Source organism: Raphanus sativus, chromosome 2 (assembly GCF_000801105.2).
Source record: "Raphanus sativus cultivar WK10039 chromosome 2, ASM80110v3, whole genome shotgun sequence".
Classification (NCBI taxonomy): domain Eukaryota; kingdom Viridiplantae; phylum Streptophyta; class Magnoliopsida; order Brassicales; family Brassicaceae; genus Raphanus; species Raphanus sativus.
The window spans coordinates 20,305,032-20,326,862 of NC_079512.1; the positions used below are offsets into that span (position 1 = coordinate 20,305,032).

The window sequence follows — 21,831 nt, forward strand, 5'->3', positions numbered from 1 at the left end:
AAACTAAAACACATAAATATAAAAATTAAATTTCTAAAAAAATATAAAAGAAAAGATATACCCGCCCTTTTAATAGCGGGTCAGAATCTAGTTTCTTGATAAATTCTTAACAGATATTTATAAGAAAAGACTTACATAAACAATTGTTTGTTTGTTTTTGAAACTTGATTAACAATAGCTTTTTACTGAAAATTAACAATAGTTTTTGAAGCTATTTTGGCAACTCCCACGCTAACCAGCAAACCGAGAAAGGCTTTCAGGATACTAAAATTAACCTAGTTATTATATTAAATATTGATTTTAAAACAAGTCGTTAAACTTTACAAATATCAAACAAATTGACGCGTGAACATAATATTTGTTTTGATGTTTCTTGCTTTGATAAAAAAAACTTTGTTGATTATTAAATAAAGTTCTCAACTATCTTCCGGAAATTCCCTTAGACCCTTAGAGTTAAGTTCAAAAAAAAAAAAAATTCCCTTAGAGTTGCCAAGAAGTCGGGCGTATATACAATAATGTTAATATGCTGTTTGAATGATTTAACATGTACCACGTTACTGATTAGGTTAATAATACATGTGAAATGTGAGGGTATGTATAAATTTACAAATCATTACTATATACTACTTGTAAAGTTTAAGCTTCTACAGATTCGGCAGGTATATATCAGTTAACTGGCTATAAATTTTCTACTGCATCTTTTTTGGTGTCATGACTAATTAAAAAGTAAAAACAGAAACATATACGTAAGAATATATGAACTTCGATTGCTCTAACACACTCGTTTATATAATTATATATAGGAGGATCGATGTGGTTATTTTAATCGATCAAAAAGAACAATTATATATAGGAGGATCGATGTGGTTGGGATCGTTGCCATTCCGATGATATAAAACGAACAAGACGATCACGTGTATCAGTTTTATACATTTCTGTTTTATTTTATTTTGCTAAACTTTGGAGTTTTATACATTTCTTTAGGCTGTTATTTGTTCATGGTCACGGTTCCAACACAGAATCGTTCGCTCTTATTGTGATTTCAATTGCTAGTTTTGGAATTGCGTTTCCCTAGTGATTCCAAGCAATTCCTCCCTCCCCGCTAACGTCAGACGTTACGATCACGAACTGATTCGAACATTTAATGGGTCCATGATAGCTATATAGATGATGCAAATCATGTCATGGCGGCCAATTATACTCAATAAACACTCATGTTATAATACCCATAACTCATATTATATGTTAACTGAATAATATTTTTATGTGGGACAAATATGATGACGATGATATAAGATAAGTATGTCATTTCACCGTACGTAAAAGGGTTAGGTGGGAAAGCGAAACTCATCATACCGACCGAAAACTGTTAACCGTAAAAGGATCATGTTTTTATTTTTGTAACAGATTAGATAATTAGAACGTTGTTTTTGCCTTTGTTCTTAGTATTAATTTTACGTTTGGAATTAGAATAGTTATGATACTCTATATCCAAGCTTTAATGTATGAGTTGAGTTATGGGCCTTATGGCAGACAGATGATTATTGATTAATATACCCCATGATTAATTACAGAGGCGAAATTTTTTTTTTTTTGAAAAAGGGCTACAATGGCGAAAGTTAAACAACTAAAAATGACAAATGTCGAAATCAGGAGTGGAGCGGGGTGGTAGGTAGGTAGGAAAAAGAGAGATCAATCACACTATGGTAGTTGGTGAGTATGAATGAGCCATGCACTTGGATTTGCCGACTTGTCTATATCTTGGTTAACTATTTGTTTGTTTTTTCATTTCGGTTTAAGTTACAGTTCTTAGTTTTTATTTTGATTCCGGTTTAAACTACAGCTTTTATTTTGTTGAAAATAGTATTCATTAGCGTTGTAATATATGAGTGGGGAGGTAAATTTGTATCATCATATATGAATTGCTAATGGCATGAATTTTATGTTTGGTATTTTTATAGCTTTTTATAGAGAAAAACAACAATGAAAACCACGCATAATCACATTCTTAGTATCTTCCGATTTTTAGTCACTTACTACATAAAACACGGGTTTAGAATCATATAGTATTAGAAGATACACAACCAAGATCACAGCCCAAGTCCAAGGTGTTTACTTCTTTTTTGGCATCTCCTAGCAACAACCACAACTATTATTGGTTGTTTTACTATTGCTGCTATTTTTGTTTCTCTACTAGCTACATTAAACTTGTTGTATTGACTTATTACTTATATATATATATATATATATATATATATATCATGTGTTATATGAAAAACAAGTATTATGACTCCTGCCAAGCTTAATCCGAATGATTTATTGTACATAATTTACATTTTAACTTTAGTAAATTAAAGTAGATAATGAAAGTCTTATTGCGCGATTAAAAATTAGATAATGAGAAAGGGTATGTTATAAACCTTGCTAATTTCATTGGTTTAGTTGGTACATAGTGATTAGGTGGAGGATGGAAATTCTGGTTTTGGAAAAGCAGAGGATGAAGGGTTTGTTGAAAATATTAGTTCCTTTCAACCTGGCATCTTCTGATTTGGCTTCCACTGTCTATATGGTGAGCTTAGCGTTGTACAGGGCCGTCTCAATTTAATTTTGGACTCTATTCAAAAATATTATCGATATATTTAACAATATAATGAAATAGTTTTAACTATCTATATATATATATATATATATATTTTGTTAAAAACATTATATGATCCAAAGTTAGATATACATCTAAAATTTAAAGTTTAGACTATAATTTATATATTTATTTTAAAAATTCTTCATTATTTCTTTTATTCGGACCCTTTTTGACTGTTACATTTACACATGTTTAGCCGGTCCTGGTGTTGTAACATGTGAGTGATATCTTGTATATTTGCATTGTTTTGATCATTCATTCTTGTATATTTTGATCATTTAGATTAGAATTTAGATATGTTTATGTTCCACTTTCATACATAAATATTTATTAGGGGTTGGAGTATCATTTGAAATTCTTGGAGTAATTTGGAGACATTTGGATTCAAAAAGGGGAATAAAATGATCATTGGGCGAGTTGGCATTGGAGCGGGTCCTTGCACCTACCTAGGATAGCCGCTCCAAACATCATAAAGGTGGAGCGACCAGCTAGAACGGGTTCACTAACCCCCGGGTCATTGTCTGAAATGTGGAGCGACAGGCTAGAGAGGGGTAGCGAACCCCCGCACGTCAATGTTTGAGATATAGAGCTAGTGGTTGGAGCGACCATCTGGACCGGGGAGGAAAGCCAGCGTGGATCAGAGCGACCTCCCATAGTGGGGTCACGAGCCTGCACAACATTTTTCACTTGGGCGAATATTTATGTTTTGTTGGGATTTCTAAGACTTGTTGACAGGTCCCACTAGAATTTTAGAAGTCTTATAAATACATTTTAAACATAAAAGTTGGATTTATATTGTTTTTTTTTCTCTAAATACAAAACATATATTTGGTGAAAATTTTAATCTTTAGCTTCTTTTCATCTTATTTGTTGTGTTTATTGGATTATCTTGATCAATAATCATGATTGACCTTCAAGCATCTATGGGTTTTGGGTTATTAATGACTACTAGTGAGTAAGTTACCTTTTGGATTCATTGGTTAGAGTGATTAAGTGAAGATCAAGGGTGTTTAGTGTTAGATCTATCTGTTTTCTTGCTTGTTGAGTGTTCTTAATTCTAGTTAGGCTTGATCTCTCTAAACTAGAGTTCTAGACATTTTATGCCCGAAAAGTGTTTGATGAAATGTCTGAACCAACTCAATCTTACTCTTTGCTTGCTTAACCAAAGACATTTGATGTTAGGAAAGTTTAGATAATTAGTAAACTTGTTCTTAATGATTGCTTGAATGGATTAAACCAAAGACTGATGTTTGATTAATGAAATCAAATGAACATATATCTTGACAAAAATTTGTTTAGTATTGTTGTCTTGACTTAAGGAACATGTTGATTGGTAGCTTGCCACTCTAGATTGGATCTTAGTCAATTGAAGTCAAATGTCTGATCCCATGAGTCCTACTTCTTTATTTGATTGAAAACTTAAGTTGTTTACCATGCTACTTACTTGTTACTTGTTTACATCACTACCTTGATGGCACTTAGATTAAACATACACTTATATTCTCTTTGCATCATGATCATTAAGGATTGGACAAAGTAGGGTTGTCCTTCAGGTTCGAGCAAAGTGTTTTGATTTGTTAGCAGAGACTCATGTGTTGTTTTGAGTATCTTCTTCTTAGCTCCGAGTTTCTTCTACTTCTTTTCTTAAAAATTTGTTGTATTTGTATTGTCTAATACAAATATTTATCACAAATATTTTAAAAATATATTGAAGATTTTTTCTCTGCTCTATATTCGTCTAATGAGGAAGATAATCTTTAGTTTGCGAGAAAAATCTCTTATCTATGGAATAATCAAATTTTCCTTTTCAAATTTATCTTTACCAAAAATGTAATTAATGATCAAAAATGTGAAATTTCTCCAAAGAAAATCTTTTAAATGCAATATTCTAATAATTCGAGGATCCAAAACGGCGTCGTAAAGATTTAGGTTAAAAATTTTACTTGTAAAAATCTCTCCCTTGTAAATAACTCCAAACCTCCTCTCTTCTGCCTCTCTCATTGCAACTCTCCATTTCGCGGCCCTAAACTCGTTTCTCTCGGAGAATCTCTTTAGTCCTTCAATCGACAATGGAATTCTGGGGTAAGATCTTCTTATCTCAGTATTTATTAACTCACAGTTTGTGCTTTTTATTGGTCTTTTAATATTTTGTCTTGAAATTTATGTTCAGTTGTAACTTATGTAGCGGAAACTTCTAGAATATAACTGGATCCATTGATTCTAAAATATATGGAAACACTAGGATTTGAGAACATTCGTCTCAATAGTGTATAAAAACTTACTGCTTTGGAAATAATCTTTCCCGTGTTATAAAACCTCATTTAACTATGAAAAATCAATGCTTATTTAATATCAAAATCTGTTTACAACTCCAGGTATAAAAAGCCTAGAGTTACGCCTGCATTTTTTTCCGAACCGAATGGACCGAACCGAACCGAACTGAAATTTTTGGTTTTCGGTTCGGTTACGTTTTTCAATTCGGTTCAGTTCAGTAGGATTTTGGAAAATAATTCGGTTTTCGGTTCGGTTCGCTCTCCGACTTAAAAAAAACAGAAATAACAGAAAACCCGAACATAAATTAACCGAAAAACGAAAAATATCCAAATTTAACCGAAAATCGAGATTTAACAGAAAATATCCGAATTTTAAATAAAATTATACTGAAATTAACCGAAAACAAAAAAAATCAGTTATTTTCGAATATAAAATTGAAAACTAAAAATAACCGAAGTCGCATGACTACTTAGGGCTTGATTGGTAGAGCATTAGCATTAGCATTATGCTCCTTATTATCCAATCAACATTGATAACAAAAGCATTTAGAAAAGCATTTACATGATGCTAATGCTCTCCAAATGCTCTTTGCTCAATGCTCTCATATGAAGCTTTTGGAAGAGCATTTGCATTTAGAATATATATAAATTCAAAAATAATTTTATATAATTAATTTATATATGTTTAATAATATAAAGTTATGTTTATAATAAAAAAATTATATTTTCAAAAAAACTAAAAGTTGTGATTAATTATTATTATTTTTAAATAACAATATTTCACATTTAAAATATAATAAAATTTATATAACTACACATATCATTCATTATTTTTAATAAAAAACATAACATATTATATATTTATATATTATAAAATAAAAACATTTATATTATTTTTAAATAAATAAATTATATGTCATAGATTATTTTTATGATAATATTATATATGGATCATTTATTGCTCAACCAATAAATAAATAATGATGATTTTATATAAATTATTTTTAATTTATTTATTTTATTTAATTATATCAAATTATTTTTATATCCAAAAATAAATTTTATTTTTAAATATATTTTTTTTTAATAATTATATTTCACATTTAAAAATAATTTAATTTATAAAATTAAATAAGATTAATTATTTTTAATAACAAATATATTATTAATATATATATAATTTAATATATATTATTTTCAAATAAATATATTATATAATAACTTTTATGATAATTTTAAAATTGTATAATGCTACTGCTCTACCAATCACTTTATTAAAAATCTTAATGAGAGCATACAGCTTCTACAGCATACTGCTTTTACAGCATTCTGCTGCTTCTTCTTCATCTGCTGTACCAATCGAGGCCTTAGAGTTGTGAAAATGGATAAACTAACCCATTTAGATTAATGAGTTAGTGGTTTTAATGAGCTATAATAATAATATTAACCTATAATACTATAATTCATATTAACTTTTTTGTTCTCTATAATCTATAAATTAAAAATCATAACATTAATACAATGGAGAAAATGTATAAAAGGCATGATTCACAATAATATTTTCATATTCTCAGCAGTTTGATAAAATTAAAATTTAAGACATAGATTTTAACAAGATTCTTCAATTTATTTGTACTTTAACATGACTGTTAAGACTATCTCTTCTTCGTACTCCTGCTCACCTCTTTTTTACAAGTGCCTGAAACATGAAGTGAGTTCAGAGTGAATCAACTTGCGAAAGCTCAAAGAAACCGTCTTTGACTGCTGTAAATAGCTACAAAGATCTGAGCACACAACTAAGATACTATCAGAAAACAACAAGATAATATAAGCTAAAGTACAAGAGCTTCATCAAAACTCAATGAATCTATAAATCTAGTGGAAGGAACAACACTTTAGCGCTTGTAAGAGAAAAAGGGTACAGAAACTAAAGCTTCAACTGAACCGAAGGATCAACAAATTACCCAAGTTTAAGTTTCACAATACACTAAGACCCGAAAACTAAACCGATGATTAACTAAGTAACTTTCAGACAAGCTTTTCCCCTTTAATGGAAGACTCAAGCTCGAGCACACCATAAACACACACAAACCAGCGACAAACTAAAAGTATACAACAGTTCCATTAAACTAAATCTATATATAACCTAAAAACAATACTTTGAGCACTTGTAAGAACCATGGGTCTATCTATAAGCTTCAACCTTTACGTTTGGATTGAAGGTTTTCAGTTATCACTTGTGGAGGACGTCGAAGTTAATTATGGATTGGGTGTATGTGTGATGTAAATTTTTGGCTGCTTCCAGATTCTTCTACTTCGTTTGGACTTGATCGGATAATAACCATCTCACTTTCATACACCCTCATTGACAAAAGCATCAACTTTGAAAGTATCCATAATCAAAACTAAACACATAACCAACTCTAGTACCAATTAAAAATGATCAAATGAAAACATCCCAATCATAAACAAGAGACGCATCTCCCATTGGCAAAACTACAAATGGATAAAGTCCAGTAAAGTTTTGATACCTCTGTCAAAGCAAAAGCAAAAGCAAGAGCTCAATCTAGAGTTGTCAAACGGTCCGTCCATAGCCTAATTTGGCTTGTCTAATTGGACCATTTTAATTATTGGCAATATTTGGTGGTCTAGATTAGACAATGGTCCAAACAAATGTTCATGGACACTCATCAGTATTTATCAATTCTTATTTTTTAAATTTTCTCTCCGAAATTACAAAACTATTTTTTTCTTACCAAAACTATAAAATTATATCTTTTGCCAAAAATGTAAAATCACGTTTTCCGCCAAAAACGTAAAATCATGTTTTCCGCCAAAACTGAGAGATCATGTTTTCCGCCAAAATCGAGAGATTCTGTTTTTCCGCCAAACCCGAAAATTACGTTTTTCCGCCAAATCCGAAAATCACGTTTTCCTGCCAAAACTAATAAATCATGTTTTCCCGCTAAAACCGAGAAATCACGTTTTCCGGCTAAAACTAAGAAATCATGTTTTCCCACTTAAAACCAAGAAATCACGTTCTTCTGTTAAAACTGAGAAATCATATTATCCCGCCAAACAAAAAAAAATCACGTTTCCCCTCTAAATCAAGAAATCACGTTTTCCCGCTAAAACCAAGAAATCACGTTTTCCCGCCCAAACCGAGAAATCACATTTTCCCGCCAAACAAGAAATCATGTATCCCCCCAAAACCGAGTAATCATGTTTTCCCGCCAAAACCGAGAAATAATGTTTATCCGCCAAAACTGAGACATCATGTTTTCTCGCTAAAACCGAAAAATCATATTTTCCCGCCAAAACCGAGAAATCATGTTTTCCCGCCAAAACCGATAAATCATGTTTCCCCTCAAAATCCAAAATCATGTTTTCCTGCCAAAACCGAGAAATCACGTTTTCCCACAAAAACCGGAAAATAATGTTTTCTCGCCATAACTAAAAATAAGGGGTTTCACCCAAACCTGTTTTCCGCCAAAATCGAGAAATTGTGTGTTTCCACCAAAATCAAAATATCATGTTTTCCCACCATAATCGACGCCAAAACCGAGAAATTGTGTGTTTCCCACCAAAACCGAAATATCAAGTTTTTCCGCCAAAACCTATAAATTATGTTTCCTGCCAAAACAGAGAAATTATTTTTTTACGCCAAACCGAAAGTTATGTTTGGTTGGAAGGACAGCTTCAGTATCTTACGGTCTGTCATGTCAATACCATAAATCTACATTTTTCGCTAAAATCGTAAAATTATGCTTTTCTATTAAATTGCAATGTTTTGATTTTTCGTTAAAATTATATTTTTCAATAAATTGTAAAACTATATTTTAGAAAACCCATGGACACACATTGTCCATTTAGTCTTTGTCTAGTTAGACAATAAACCAATTGATTTTTTGTCCAATTAGACCATTTATTTATTGGACGCATTTATAGCTCACCCAAACTAAATTAAATTGGTCTAGCCTATGGGTAGGGGTGTCAAAATGGGTCAAATGGGTCAACCCAACCCATAACCCAAATGGATTAACTATTAATGGGTCATGGGTCAATCCAACCTATTTATTAAATGGGTTGAGTTGATCCATGACCCATTAAATTAAATGGATCAGATGGATTAATGGTTGACCCATGAACCCAACATCTTTATAATGAACCATTTTTAAGTTAAGACCAAATAGATCGAATTGAGCCATAAGTTAAGTTTAAGACCAAGTTAATTAAATTAAAATTTTATTTTTCCGGTTTTTGCGGAAAATTGCGTTTTTCAGGTTTCGGCAGAAAATTACGTTTTTCCGATTTTGGCAAAAAATTAGGTTTTCCGGTTTTGGCGGGAAATTGCATTTTCCGGTTTTTGCAGAAAATTACATTTTCCCGGTTTTGCAAGAAATTGCATTTTTGGGTCTTCGTGGGAAATTGCGTTTTTCCGGTTTTGGCGGGAAATTAAGTTTTTTTGGTTTTGACAAGAAAATTGCGTTTTACCGATTTTGACGGGAAATTGTGTTTTCCGGTTTTGGCGGGAAGTTGCGTTTTTTTCCGGTTTTGGAGGGAAATTGCGTTTTTCCGGTTTTGACGGGAAATTGCGTTTTTCCGATTTTGGCGGGAAATTGCATTTTTCGGTTTTGGCGGGAAATTGTGTTTTTCCGGTTTTGGCGGGAAATTGCATTTGCCGGTTTAGACGAGAAATTGCGTTTTCCGGTTTTGGCGGGAAATTGCGTTTTTCCGGTTTTGACGGGAAATTGTATTTTTCCGGTTTTGACGGGAAATTGCGTTTCCGGCGAAAATTTTGTTTTTCTAATTTTTGCGGAAAATTGCGTTTTCCGGCTTTGGCGGGAAATTACGTTTTTCCGGTTTTGGCGGGAAATTACGTTTTCTGAATTTACCGGGAAATTGCATTTTTTCGGTTTTGGCGGGAAATTGTTTTTTTTTACAATTTTGGTGGGAAATTGCATTTTCGGTTTTGGCAGGAAATTATATTTTCCGTTTTTTGTGTGGAAAATGTGTTTTTGTGATTTTGACCTTTTTTTTTAATTAAAAACCAAATGGGTCAGAGCTGACCCAACCCAATAGACCTATTTAACTTGTTAACCCATTAACTTGTTAACCCATTAACCTGTTGACCCATTAACTTGTTAACCCATCAATCCATGGGTCATGACCCATTTTGACACCCCTACCTATGGGTAATCCGCCCAGTTGACACCTCTAGCTCTATCTGATCTCTCTACTTAGCTAAAGGCCTACATACAAAACCAGAACAAGCAATAACTCAGAGTAAAAAGCAAACAAAAATTACGTAAGAGAGCTACTCAAAAACTCCTAATAAGAAACATGAATCTACTTCAATTGCATCCCATAAATCAATCAAAAATAACATCCTAGAGACCAATCATATACAGAGCCCGGATTCTACTGCAATCACATCTCAAAAACTAATAAAAAATCACCTAGTTTATATGATAACCAAATAAACTTAAAACTATTATAAATCCTTAAGATAAAAACCAAAATTAAATAATAATCTAGATAATTAAGATATTTGGAGCGCCGACAAAAAAACAAGAAGATATTTGGAGTATATCCAAATATCTCTCTGAATCATTCCGGGTATAACTTTAAAATAGGTGGGCCAACATTGGTTGCCTATGTCCATATATATATAGGTTTATTTTGGTAATATCCATTTGTCCATACGGATTATAAATGAAAAAAATTCACTAGACCATTGGATATAAATGGATTTGGACTATATGGACATTGGCAACCCAATAATCAAAAAAGCGTCAAAATCTAAAAATCAAGTTTTCTCACCAAAATCTCAAAATCGAGTTTTCACACCAAAATTAAAAATCGCATAGTCGAGTTTCTCGCCAATATCACAAAATCGAGTTTTCTGCCACAATCACAAAATCGAGCTTTTCCGCCAAAATATTAAAATCAAGTTTTTCCGCAAAAATCTTAAAATCAAAATTTCCATTAAAATTTTAAAATCGAGTTTTTCGGCCTAAATCTCAAAATCGAATTTCCGCCATAATCGCAAAATCAAGTTTTCTCACAAAATCACAAAAATATATTATGTTGTTTGAATATTTAAGCGACCTTAATAGTAAATTTGAACTATAACAATTTACTTATATGGTTTGTTATGGACCCCATGGCAGCCCATGTTTACATGAGTTTAAATGGGTTTGGTTTTTAATGGACATGGTCTTTAATGAATATGGTCATTTTTTATCCAAAAAAATAAATGGAAAATTGATATGGATTAATGGATGTGGGCAAGCCCATTTAACAGCTCTATCTCTGGTTTAGATCGTGGTATTTAAATCCAGGAAAAACTCGTGGGCGAGCCCATTTGAATCTTAATCGTGATATTTAAATCCAGGAAAAACTCGTCCTCAAATTTTCAGTAGAATTCTTAGCAATAACATAGGGAGGTTCACTTAGAACTTTTCTTTACTCTGGAACCCACTTGAATTCCTCTATCTCCTGAACCTCTTCCAGGCAGTCCAAAAGATCTGCTCTACGTATGCCACTTTGAAACTCTGAAGGGTCTACATTAAATCCTATATCTCTCCACTTCGTTCCACATGACCTTGGTGTTGAGATCTAGCTTGGTTACAGTGATGTACTTCTTCTATAAAGGAGTTTCCTCAGCTTCGATCGATCCATCATCTGACGGCTCCTTCCTGTGACCTTGATCATGGAGCAAATACACAGACTCAGCTAGCTCGCTCAGAGTATTGTGAATGGTCAACTGAGCGTTCTCATGCATAGCCAAAAGAGTTCTTTGCAGTTTGTCCATTCGTTGACAGTTTTACCTTATGGATTGACAATATGCATTGGAACAATGATTAAACTTCAAAGAATACCGTAGAATGCGCTGCATCTCTTAAGAATCGATTGGTACAACTGATGAAGAGGCAGTAGCAGTATACCGTAGAAGCAATATACTGAAGAAGTTTTATACTCTCATTAGAATTTTTAATAAAGTGATTGGTAAAACAATAACATTATACAGTTTTAGAATTATCATAAAAGTAAGTATATAATATATTTATTTTAAAATAATTATAAATATACAATAGTATTATTGTTTATAAAAAATAAATGTAAAATTATTTTAAAATATAAATTTTTATTGATATTATTATATAAAATAAATAAGTTATAATAGTTTATATACAAATTATCATTATTTACTTATTGGTAGAACAGTAAATGATTCATATATAATATTATCATAAATATTAATACATGAAATATAATTTATTCATTTCTAAATAATATTATAGATATGTGATGTTAGGAGTTTTGAGGCTCCTAAGTCAAATGATAGTATAGTGGAAGTAAGTTGTCGAACCAAATCTGAGGGATTCAAATACAGAGAGAATGCAAGTATTTGCTTAATCTAAGTGCAGCCAATGATTGGATGAATTCTATCAATCCTAACAATGAAACAAAACAGTAAATGAGATGACTTTTAAACTATTTCTAAAGGAGAACTCATGGGTATAGGGATTTAGACATTGGGTGATCAGGTTTCGAACTAAAGAATGTAAATGATAAATCAAACTATCAACCTTAAGCCTAGACACAATTCTAAGCAAGCTCTATGTCTAGATGAATGCTCATTTGCTAACATGTCTCAAACATCAAATGTCTTTGGTTGAATAACATGCAAGCAATCATTACTAACAAGTCTATTAGCTATCTTAGCATCTTTAACAACAAATCTCTTTGGCAAAGTACACTAAAAGCCTAGGAGAGTTGACTCAGGCATTTCATCAAACACCTGTCGGGTGAGAAATGCCTAGAGATCACCCTTTGAGTGGCCTACTCAAATGATGCATTAAGATCACTCTACTATGCAAGGAACAAATATGATCTATACCTAAAACATCCTAGAACTAGCCTAATCACCCTTAATTACCCTAACCCATGAATCCAAAAGGTGATTACTCACTAATCTCCATGATTCTTCTTAAACCCATGGTGGATTTCAGATGAATCATATAGAGAACTAGAAAAGAAAATCACAAGAACACAAGAACAATCAAAGACAAAAGAGAACTTTTCTTGAGAGAGTTTTGTGTATTCAATAGATAAAAGATAATCTGCCAATAATGGCTACAAAGAGTACTTAAACATTAGGTTTTTCAGTGCAAAAACGTGCACAATAAATTGCAAAAAGGTCCTTGAAAATAATAAAAATCGTGCACTGATAACGCGGAGCGACCTCGGCCAGTCGCTCCGAGAGGTCGCTCTAGGCTTCGGAAGCGACTTCGGGTGGTCGCTCTGCGGGGTCGCTCCAGGGTGATTTACGGATGTCCGAAGCGATAAAAAGGCGAGCGACTTCATGGCGTCGCTCTGAGATTTAGCCTTGAGGTCGCTCCGGCTGGAGCGATGTCGCCTAGTCGCTCCGAGGTGGTCGCTCCGGTCGGCTTCGTCCAAAGATCAACTCTTATTCTTCTTTTGAGCTCCAAATGCATCCAAATGTCTCCAATAACCTCATGGGGTGCTCCAATACCTGATAGAGACATATGTATGCATAATGCAGCCTAAACATGTCTAAATCATATTCTATATGATGAAAATGCTTATGAATGAATGGTTAAAACAATGCAAATATACAAGACATCAACTCCCCCACACTAGTCCTTTACTTGTCCACAAGTAAACTTTCAAGAACCAAGGAGAAGAGGTTTGAAGGTGGGGACTCATAACCAAAAGAAACTCTTCTTAGTTCTCAACCTAACAACCTTGCATAATCATACCAAATAGCAAGAGCAAAGATTTTATCCATCTCTAACTTCTCTAAGCCTATCTCAGCTCCTTTGATCTCTACACTCATTAACCATGCATCTACAAACCACTAATCCACATCTCTCTAAGATTTATGAAGCAAACTCAATAGACATCTCACAAATGGTCAACTGGTCCAAGTCATTTGGTTTGGTAAGACAAAGGCTTTAATGCAAGTGAAATCAGAGGTTCAAAATGATCTTTTATGGTGGTTTACTCTCAAAACAAAGTAGCTTGACATTACACATAATATATCTAAGAAAGGGATCAACTCATGCATACAATGCTCAATCTCCATTGTTCTACCCTTTTCCAAACACACAAGATATTCAATTATTCCTCAATGTCAAACCCAACTCACATCTCTCACCAAAAGATCCCAAGAATATTTTTCACATCAGACTCTTTCTTTTTGAAATCAATAAGGGATTTTTCACAATTTTAAAACAAATCTCAGCTCCTAACAATTTTGCTAGCCCCCTTTTTATTCTTTTTTTTTTTCTTTTTTTTTTTTTTCTTCTTTTTTTTTATTTGGGGGCCAAGACTTTACACAATAAGAGCTAGATACTTCTCAACTTATCCCATAAAGACTAATCCTTTAAGCACAAAGAGTCAAACCTTTCATATTCTCAAATCACAATCACAACACTCACCCCCTTCCTATAGCTAGACAATAGAGTGACTAATCTAGCAAGAATGGAGACTAAGCATTGTCGTTCCCAATACTCTCAACATTATGCACATGTAAAGCTTTCCAAAGAGGCCTCACTCAACAAATAATGATAGTTTAAAAATGAGGTATGGGTTTTGGGAGTGGAGTACCACTTGAGTTTGTCAAAAAGATTGGTAAAACAGATGGGACAACTCAAGTGTGTATATCGATGACTTAGTACACAAGGGACCATATGCAAGAGACATTAAAACAGGAGCTTGCTTCAAAGAGAGAGTATCAACAGTCAAATGAGTTTCAAGAGGAGCATTCAAGGCGCGAAGTTTACAAGCTTTCTAAAGGGTACTCAAGCTACTTGTCATGATTACAAAGGTCAACAAATTCAGTACTTAGCATGAGCTCTTTACAAGGTTGAAATCCTCCTAATGCATGAATGCAACCTATATGCTTCTAGACTCAATCCTAAAAATGCAAATGATGCAACTAAATGATTCTTTTTGTGCTTTTCAAATTTTTTTTTATTTTTTTGGATTTTTCTATGCAAATAAGAATGTAATATGCAATGCATGAGACTTAAAATCATGGAAACAAACATGATCAAATACTTGGTACCTCCCCCACACTTAAATCACACAGTCTCTGTGTGAGTGAGGTACCCAATGGAAATGTGAAATACAAAGAAAAGATGGGAGAAAGGAAGTTTCCAGTTACCTGAGACGGGAGCGAGGTGGAAGGGTCGCTGTGGCAGGTCGCTCCCAGCTGGAGCGACCTCATGACGTCGCTCCGGATACCTCGCTCCACGGTCAGTTCCGCTCCGGAGGACACGAGCGACCTCTGGGGGTCGCTGTGGGCAAGTCGCTCCCAGCTGGAGCGACTTATCTCCCTCGCTCCATGACCTCGGTCTGATTTCCGATTTTCTGCTCCACACCTGCACACAAATTCATTTTCCCATTGTCTTATGCAGTAAGATGAAAATGTAAACACTAATGCAATATATACAAGGATACTCATGGGACTTCCTCCCAAGTGAGCTTGTTTTAAGTCTTTAGCTTGACTTTGCCTCCTTTGGATCAGGCTGGACTAGGTGCATAAAGTGGAGTTGACACCCCATCTTCCTCAGGTGGTAGCTCATCAAAGTGATCATCAGCAGGAGAAGGATTCATCTCTTCAATGGTGAAGGCTTGTCCAAATACAGTGGGGTTCCTCATCTTCTCCTTGATGTCAAAGTGGAGGATGTTCTCCTTGCCCAGATGGAGGTCAATCTTCCCTTCCTTCACATTCACAATAGCTCCTGCTGTAGCTAAGAATGGCCTTCCAAGAATCAATGGGTCTTGAGCCTCCTCACCCATTTCAAGCACCACAAAATTTGTAGGTATCTCATACATTCCAATCTTCACAGGGAGGTTCTCTAGGATGCCCACAGGGTACTTTACTGATCGATCAGCCAACACCAGAGAGAGTCTACACTTCTTGTATTAAGTGAAGCCAAGCTTCTTTGCCACAGACAAAGGCATCAAGCTGACACTAGCTCCCAAATCGCAGAGACATTTCTCAAATACCATAGGTCCAAGAGCACAAGGTAGTGTAAAGCATCCTGGATCCTCTAGCTTCTCTGGAGCATCAAGCCTCTGAATGATGGCATTGCACTCATGACTTAGAACCATCATGCCCTCCATCTCCTTCTTCTTAGCAGCTACATCATCTTTCAGGAACTTGCTGTATTGAGGAATCAGCATGAAAGCATCAATGATGGGCATTGTAACCTGAGCTTCACTCATCTGTTTCTCAAACAAAGCCTTGTACTTCTGTAGCAGCTGCTTCTTGAATCTACCAGGGAATGGAAGCTTTGGTTCATAGGGAGGGGGGATAGAAGAGCTCTCACTTGCTGGGGCAGCAGATTCACCATCTTTTGTTGTTCTCTTCTCTTTTCCAACCTTTCCTTTACCCTTGGCTTTCACAATCTTCTCCAAGATCTCAGCATCTGTCTTCTCATCAACAATGACCACTTCATCATCTAGGTTAATGGCCACCTCCTCACCTTGTTTATCAGCATCCTTGGTGAGGGTTACAGGAGTCAACTACTTACCACTCCTAAGTGTGACAGCTTTTGCTTCCTTGGGGTTTTGATCTGACTTTCCAGGTAGAGATCCTTGATGGCGGTTCTGGTGGGAGCTCATGGAAGCAAACTGATTCTCCAAATTCTTGACAGAAGAAGCAAGGTGGGAGAATTTGTTGTTGAGCTCATTGTAGCTCCCATCAATCTTGGAGTGAAGGTTCTTCAGCTCATAGCCCACATGATTCTCACTTCTAGTCTGAGACTCCAAGATCTGTTTCAGTAAGGCATCAGTGCTGCTCTGTTGAGGGGCAAAGGAGCTAGGAGAGGAGTTTTGCTGAGGCTGATAGTTGCTCTGCTGGTTGTTTCGAGGCTGATAACCACTCTGCTGGTTATTTGAATAGGGCTTCTGTTGGTAGTTGTTGTACTGAAAGTTGGGTTCCTTCTTGTACCAGCTACCATTACTGTTGATGAAACACAATTCTTCTTGCCCTTCCAAACCTTCAACCTCATTGACAGTAGGAGGTATCTCCTGGCTTGGGTTGCCAACAAAGTTCACCTGCGCTTGTGTGGCCTTGTCATCAATGAGTTTGTCAATCTTCTCCTGAAGAGCCTTTATCTCATTCCTTGTTTGATTGTCATCACCTCTGCTGCTTCTGTCATGGTCTCCACTGTAGACTGCATCACTCTTAACCATGTTGTCAACCAGAGCCTCTGCTTCTTCCTCAGTTCTCCCCAAAAAGAACCCATTGCTAGTTGTGTCCAGTCTGGCTCTGTACTTAGGAAGAGCACCTCTGTAGAATGTGCTCCGCAAGCTCTCCTTAGAGAATCCATGGTGTGGGCACTGAGCTTGGTAACCATTGAATCTCTCCCAAGCTTCACTGAATCCTTCCAAGTTCTTCTGTTGGAAGCTGGAGATCTCATTCCTCAACTTAGCAGTTCTTGAGGTAGAGAAGAACTTCTCTAAAAATGCCCTTTTGCAGTCTTCCCAAGTGGTGATGGAGTCACTTGGTAGAGACTTCTCCCATTGACGTGCCTTATCCCCCAAAGAGAAAGGGAATAGCTTGAGCTTTAAGACATCCTCTGACACACCATTAGCCTTTGACATACCACAATAGCTGTCAAACTTATCCAAGTGATCAAATGGGTCCTCCACAGCCAGACCATGATACTTGTTGTTCTCTATGCAGTTTAGCAGTCCTGACTTGATCTCAAAATTGTTAGCAGCCACAGCTGGTGCTCGGATTCCAAGTCTAGGACCATGGATGTTGGGGCAGTCATAAGTGCCAATGGGACGAGCTGGTCGCTGTTGGGGCCCTTGTGGAGCATTGTTTACTCCATTGGGGTTCAGAGGATTTTGTGGATCAGCCATCTCAGCTTCCTGTGTCTGCAGTAAAACTTAGTCTCAAGCAAATGACTAAATCTCAATGTTCAAATCAAACTCAGAATTTGGCAACGGCGCCAATTTGATGTTAGGAGTTTTGAGGCTCCTAAGTCAAATGATAGTATAGTGGAAGTAAATTGTCGAACCAAATCTGAGGGATTCAAATACAGAGAGAATGCAAGTATTTGCTTAATCTAAGTGCAGCCAATGATTGGATGAATTCTATCAATCCTAACAATGAAACAAAACAGTAAATGAGATGACTTTTAAACTATTTCTAAAGGAGAACTCATGGGTATAGGGATTTAGACCTTGGGTGATCAGGTTTCGAACTAAGGAATGTAAATGATAAATCAAACTATCAACCTTAAGCCTAGACACAATTCTAAGCAAGCTCTATGTCTAGATGAATGCTCATTTGCTAACATGTCTCAAACATCAAATGTCTTTGGTTGAATAACATGCAAGCAATCATTACTAACAAGTCTATTAGCTATCTTAGCATTTTTAACAACAAATCTCTTTGGCAAAGTACACTAAAAGCCTAGGAGAGTTGACTCAGGCATTTCATCAAACACCTGTCGGGTGAGAAATGCCTAGAGATCACCCTTTGAGTGGCCTACTCAAATGATGCATTAAGATCACTCTACTATGCAAGGAACAAGTATGATCTATACATAAAACATCCTAGAACTAGCCTAATCACCCTTAATCACCCTAACCCATGAATCCAAAAGGTGATTACTCACTAATCTCCATGATTCCTCTTAAACCCATGGTGGATTTCAGATGAATCATATAGAGAACTAGAAAAGAAAATCACAAGAACACAAGAACAATCAAAGACAAAAGAGAACTTTTCTTGAGAGAGTTTTGTGTATTCAATAGATAAAAGATAATCTGCCAATCGTGGCTACAAAGAGTACTTAAACATTAGGTTTTTCAGTGCAAAAACGTGCACAATAAATTGCAAAAAGGTCCTTGAAAATAATAAAAATCGTGCACTGATAACGCGGAGCGACCTCGGCCAGTCGCTCCGAGAGGTCGCTCTAGGCTTCGGGAGCGACTTCGGGTGGTCGCTCTGCGGGGTCGCTCTAGGGTGATTTACGGATGTCCGAAGCGATAAAAAGGCGAGCGACTTCATGGCGTCGCTCTGAGATTTAGCCTTGAGGTCGCTCCGGCTGGAGCGATGTCGCCTAGTCGCTCCGAGGTGGTCGCTCCGGTCGGCTTCGTCCAAAGATCAACTCTTATTCTTCTTTTGAGCTCCAAATGCATCCAAATGTCTCCAATAACCTCATGAGGTGCTCTAATACCTGATAGAGACATATGTATGCATAATGCAACCTAAACATGTCTAAATCCTATTCTATATGATGAAAATGCTTATGAATGAATGGTGAAAACAGTGCAAATATACAAGACATCAATATGTTTATTTTATAACATATAATATATAAATATATATTGTGTTATGTTTTTTTATTAAAAATAATGAATGGTATGTGTAATTATATAAATTATATTATAATTTAAATGTGAAATATTGTTTTTTATAAGTTAAAAATAGTTAATAGCAAATTGTATTTTTAAAAATATAAAAGAAAATTGTTTATATAATTATTTTTACATTTTATATATTTTAACTATAAATGCTCTACCAAAGGCTTCATACTAGAGCATTGAGTAATAGTATTTGGAAAACAACATCTTGTAAGTGCTTTTCTAAATGCTTTTATGATAAATATTGATTGGATAATAGCGAGCATGAGCATAATACGTATGTTAATATTCTGCCAATCAAACCCTTAGTATGTTTTGATGATTATCTATGTTTGTCTCTTAGCTTGTCCTTTTGAAGTTTATGTTTGTTTATAACTGTTAAACCATGCATGTCCATGTTTAGTTTATGTAATGTTGGGCATCCACATTAACTCATAGTCTCTTAGCTTGTCATTTTAAAGTTTATGTCCTGGTTATAATTTTTGTTTGGATGTTCTGGTGGTAACAAATAGTGTTTGCTCTGTTCAAAACTGACCTGGTTATATGCTTTTTACTTAGATTAGATGTTATGGTGGTAGCAATCAGTGTTTCATCTGTGAAAATGGGCTCATGTTGATTTTATTTATTGGATATGTAAACAGGAGCGGAGGTTAAGGCAGGGAAGCCACTTAAAGTGAAACCTGATGAAGACGGTCTCATCCACGTTACTCAGGTTGCTTTCAAATACCGTTATTAACTGTTCTGAAAGATTCATGATTATTTTTCTTTACAGTTTCGTACTTATCCTTAAAAAAAAAAATATGTGTAGGCATCTCTTGGTATTGGGAAGAAGGGTGAAACTGCTCGCTTGTACGTGACTGTTGGTGGGAAGAAGCTTGTGATTGGAACTCTTTCTCAGGGGATTATGTTACGCTCTGATACCACTTGTTGCGGAATTCGTGGTTCTTCTGATACCACTTGTAGAGTCAATCGTAACTCTAACAAGACTTCCTTGGGGATTCGTAGTATCCCCTGGTCCCTTGATCTTTCCCATTGATTCAATCCTTGTTCATGACACAAGAGTTTTTAACCCAGTTCGCGGCCGCAGCACACTACATCTGGGGTGGATCCGGGATCCACAACATCCACTATGAAGTATCGGAAAACACCTCCGATGTGGTTTACAAGATCATTACTCTCTCTGTTCTTGGGTATGCAAACCCTAGAGAGTATAAAGAGATAATACAAGAGTACATGGCTAAGAGCTAAGCCTAGAACAACAAATCATCTCTAGCTTACTCTATCTCTCTAAGAGACGCCATGGAAGCCTTCCTGGATGCTTGAGGCTCGTGCCTCCCAGAAGCTTAGCTTAGAGATCTCTGTCGTGATCTCTCCTTCTTTGTATTGTCAGCACTTAACCTAATGGGCTTTATCGATTAGGCCCATAGGTTGTCCACGCGTAACTTGTGCAACTCGGCCCAGCCGATGAACAAGTCCGATGGGCTTGACCAAACCTCACAATCTCCACCTGTTTGGTCCAAGTCCATAACCCTTCCTTTGTGCTCGACACCTCTTGAAACTTGAGCAAATCTGCTCATCCTCTGCATCTCCATGTCTTCTCTTATCTCTTCTCACTTCTCTCAGCTCCACCTTGAGCTTAGCTTGAAGTCCTCTCATGATCTTCTTGAAACCTGCATAAGCTTACACTTATACACCACAACTGCTGTAGATTAAACACTTAAATCCACTTAGCCCCATCAATGAAAAATAGACATCATGCTTGATGAAAGGTATGTGACAATCCTATTGCCATTCTGAATTTCCATCACCTTCATCCATTGTCTTGAGTTGCTAACCCAGCTGTTACACTCCAAGTGTCAAGCTCAACTCCTCATTGAAGTCGTGTTACTTCATATCTTACTCCTCGTGAACTTATCAACAACAAAGCCTTGCTGTAAAAAAATCACGAACCTGTTCAAGTGCTTGAACAGAAACCTGAACATCTTTCTACAAGTTGATTTTCTCCTTGGCCATTCGATTCCACTCATGTGCACTGAGCCTTGAACCAAATTACTTGAATTCTGTGCAGCTACCTTCGAACCATATATGCTTCAAACCTGAAACAACCTCTGATTCTCTACTTGTTAAACACTCCAGCCTTGAACACGTTTTGTACCGCTGTTACTCTGAACAGGACCCGCCATCCAACCATCACTACTGGACAGACTTTCGACACAACCTTGGTTCACCCTTTATGTTGTTAACAAACATTGCTATCACATAATCCTCCTTGAATCAACCGCAAACCCTTGAAGTCACTCATGCTCCATATCTCTGAAACAGTCTTTGACTTACCCTTGATGTTCTTGAACAGACTGCACTTGAGCATCACTTTGTACCGCTGCACAAGCAGGACACGCCGCCTAACACCACCTGATTAGGAAGACTTTCGACACAAACATCTTTGCTCCACCATCTGATCAACCTGTTCTGCAACAACAGAACCCCACTAAC

General features: G+C 35.7%; 1 protein-coding gene and 1 non-coding gene across 2 annotated transcripts; both read left to right on the forward strand.

The window, feature by feature from the left end:
• The first annotated feature begins 4,274 nt into the window (after positions 1-4,274).
• On the forward strand, positions 4,275-20,831 carry LOC130508018 (histone deacetylase HDT1-like). Its single transcript, XM_057003096.1, has 3 exons — positions 4,275-4,723; positions 19,980-20,050; positions 20,147-20,831. The coding sequence occupies exons 1-3, from the start codon at positions 4,711-4,713 to the stop codon at positions 20,372-20,374; spliced, it is 312 nt and encodes a 103-aa protein (XP_056859076.1). The 5' UTR covers positions 4,275-4,710; the 3' UTR covers positions 20,375-20,831.
• Positions 17,282-17,388, forward strand: LOC130508794 (small nucleolar RNA R71). Its single transcript, XR_008942972.1, has one exon. It is a non-coding gene; the product is annotated as a small nucleolar RNA R71 (small nucleolar RNA).
• Positions 20,832-21,831: the final 1,000 nt, after the last annotated feature.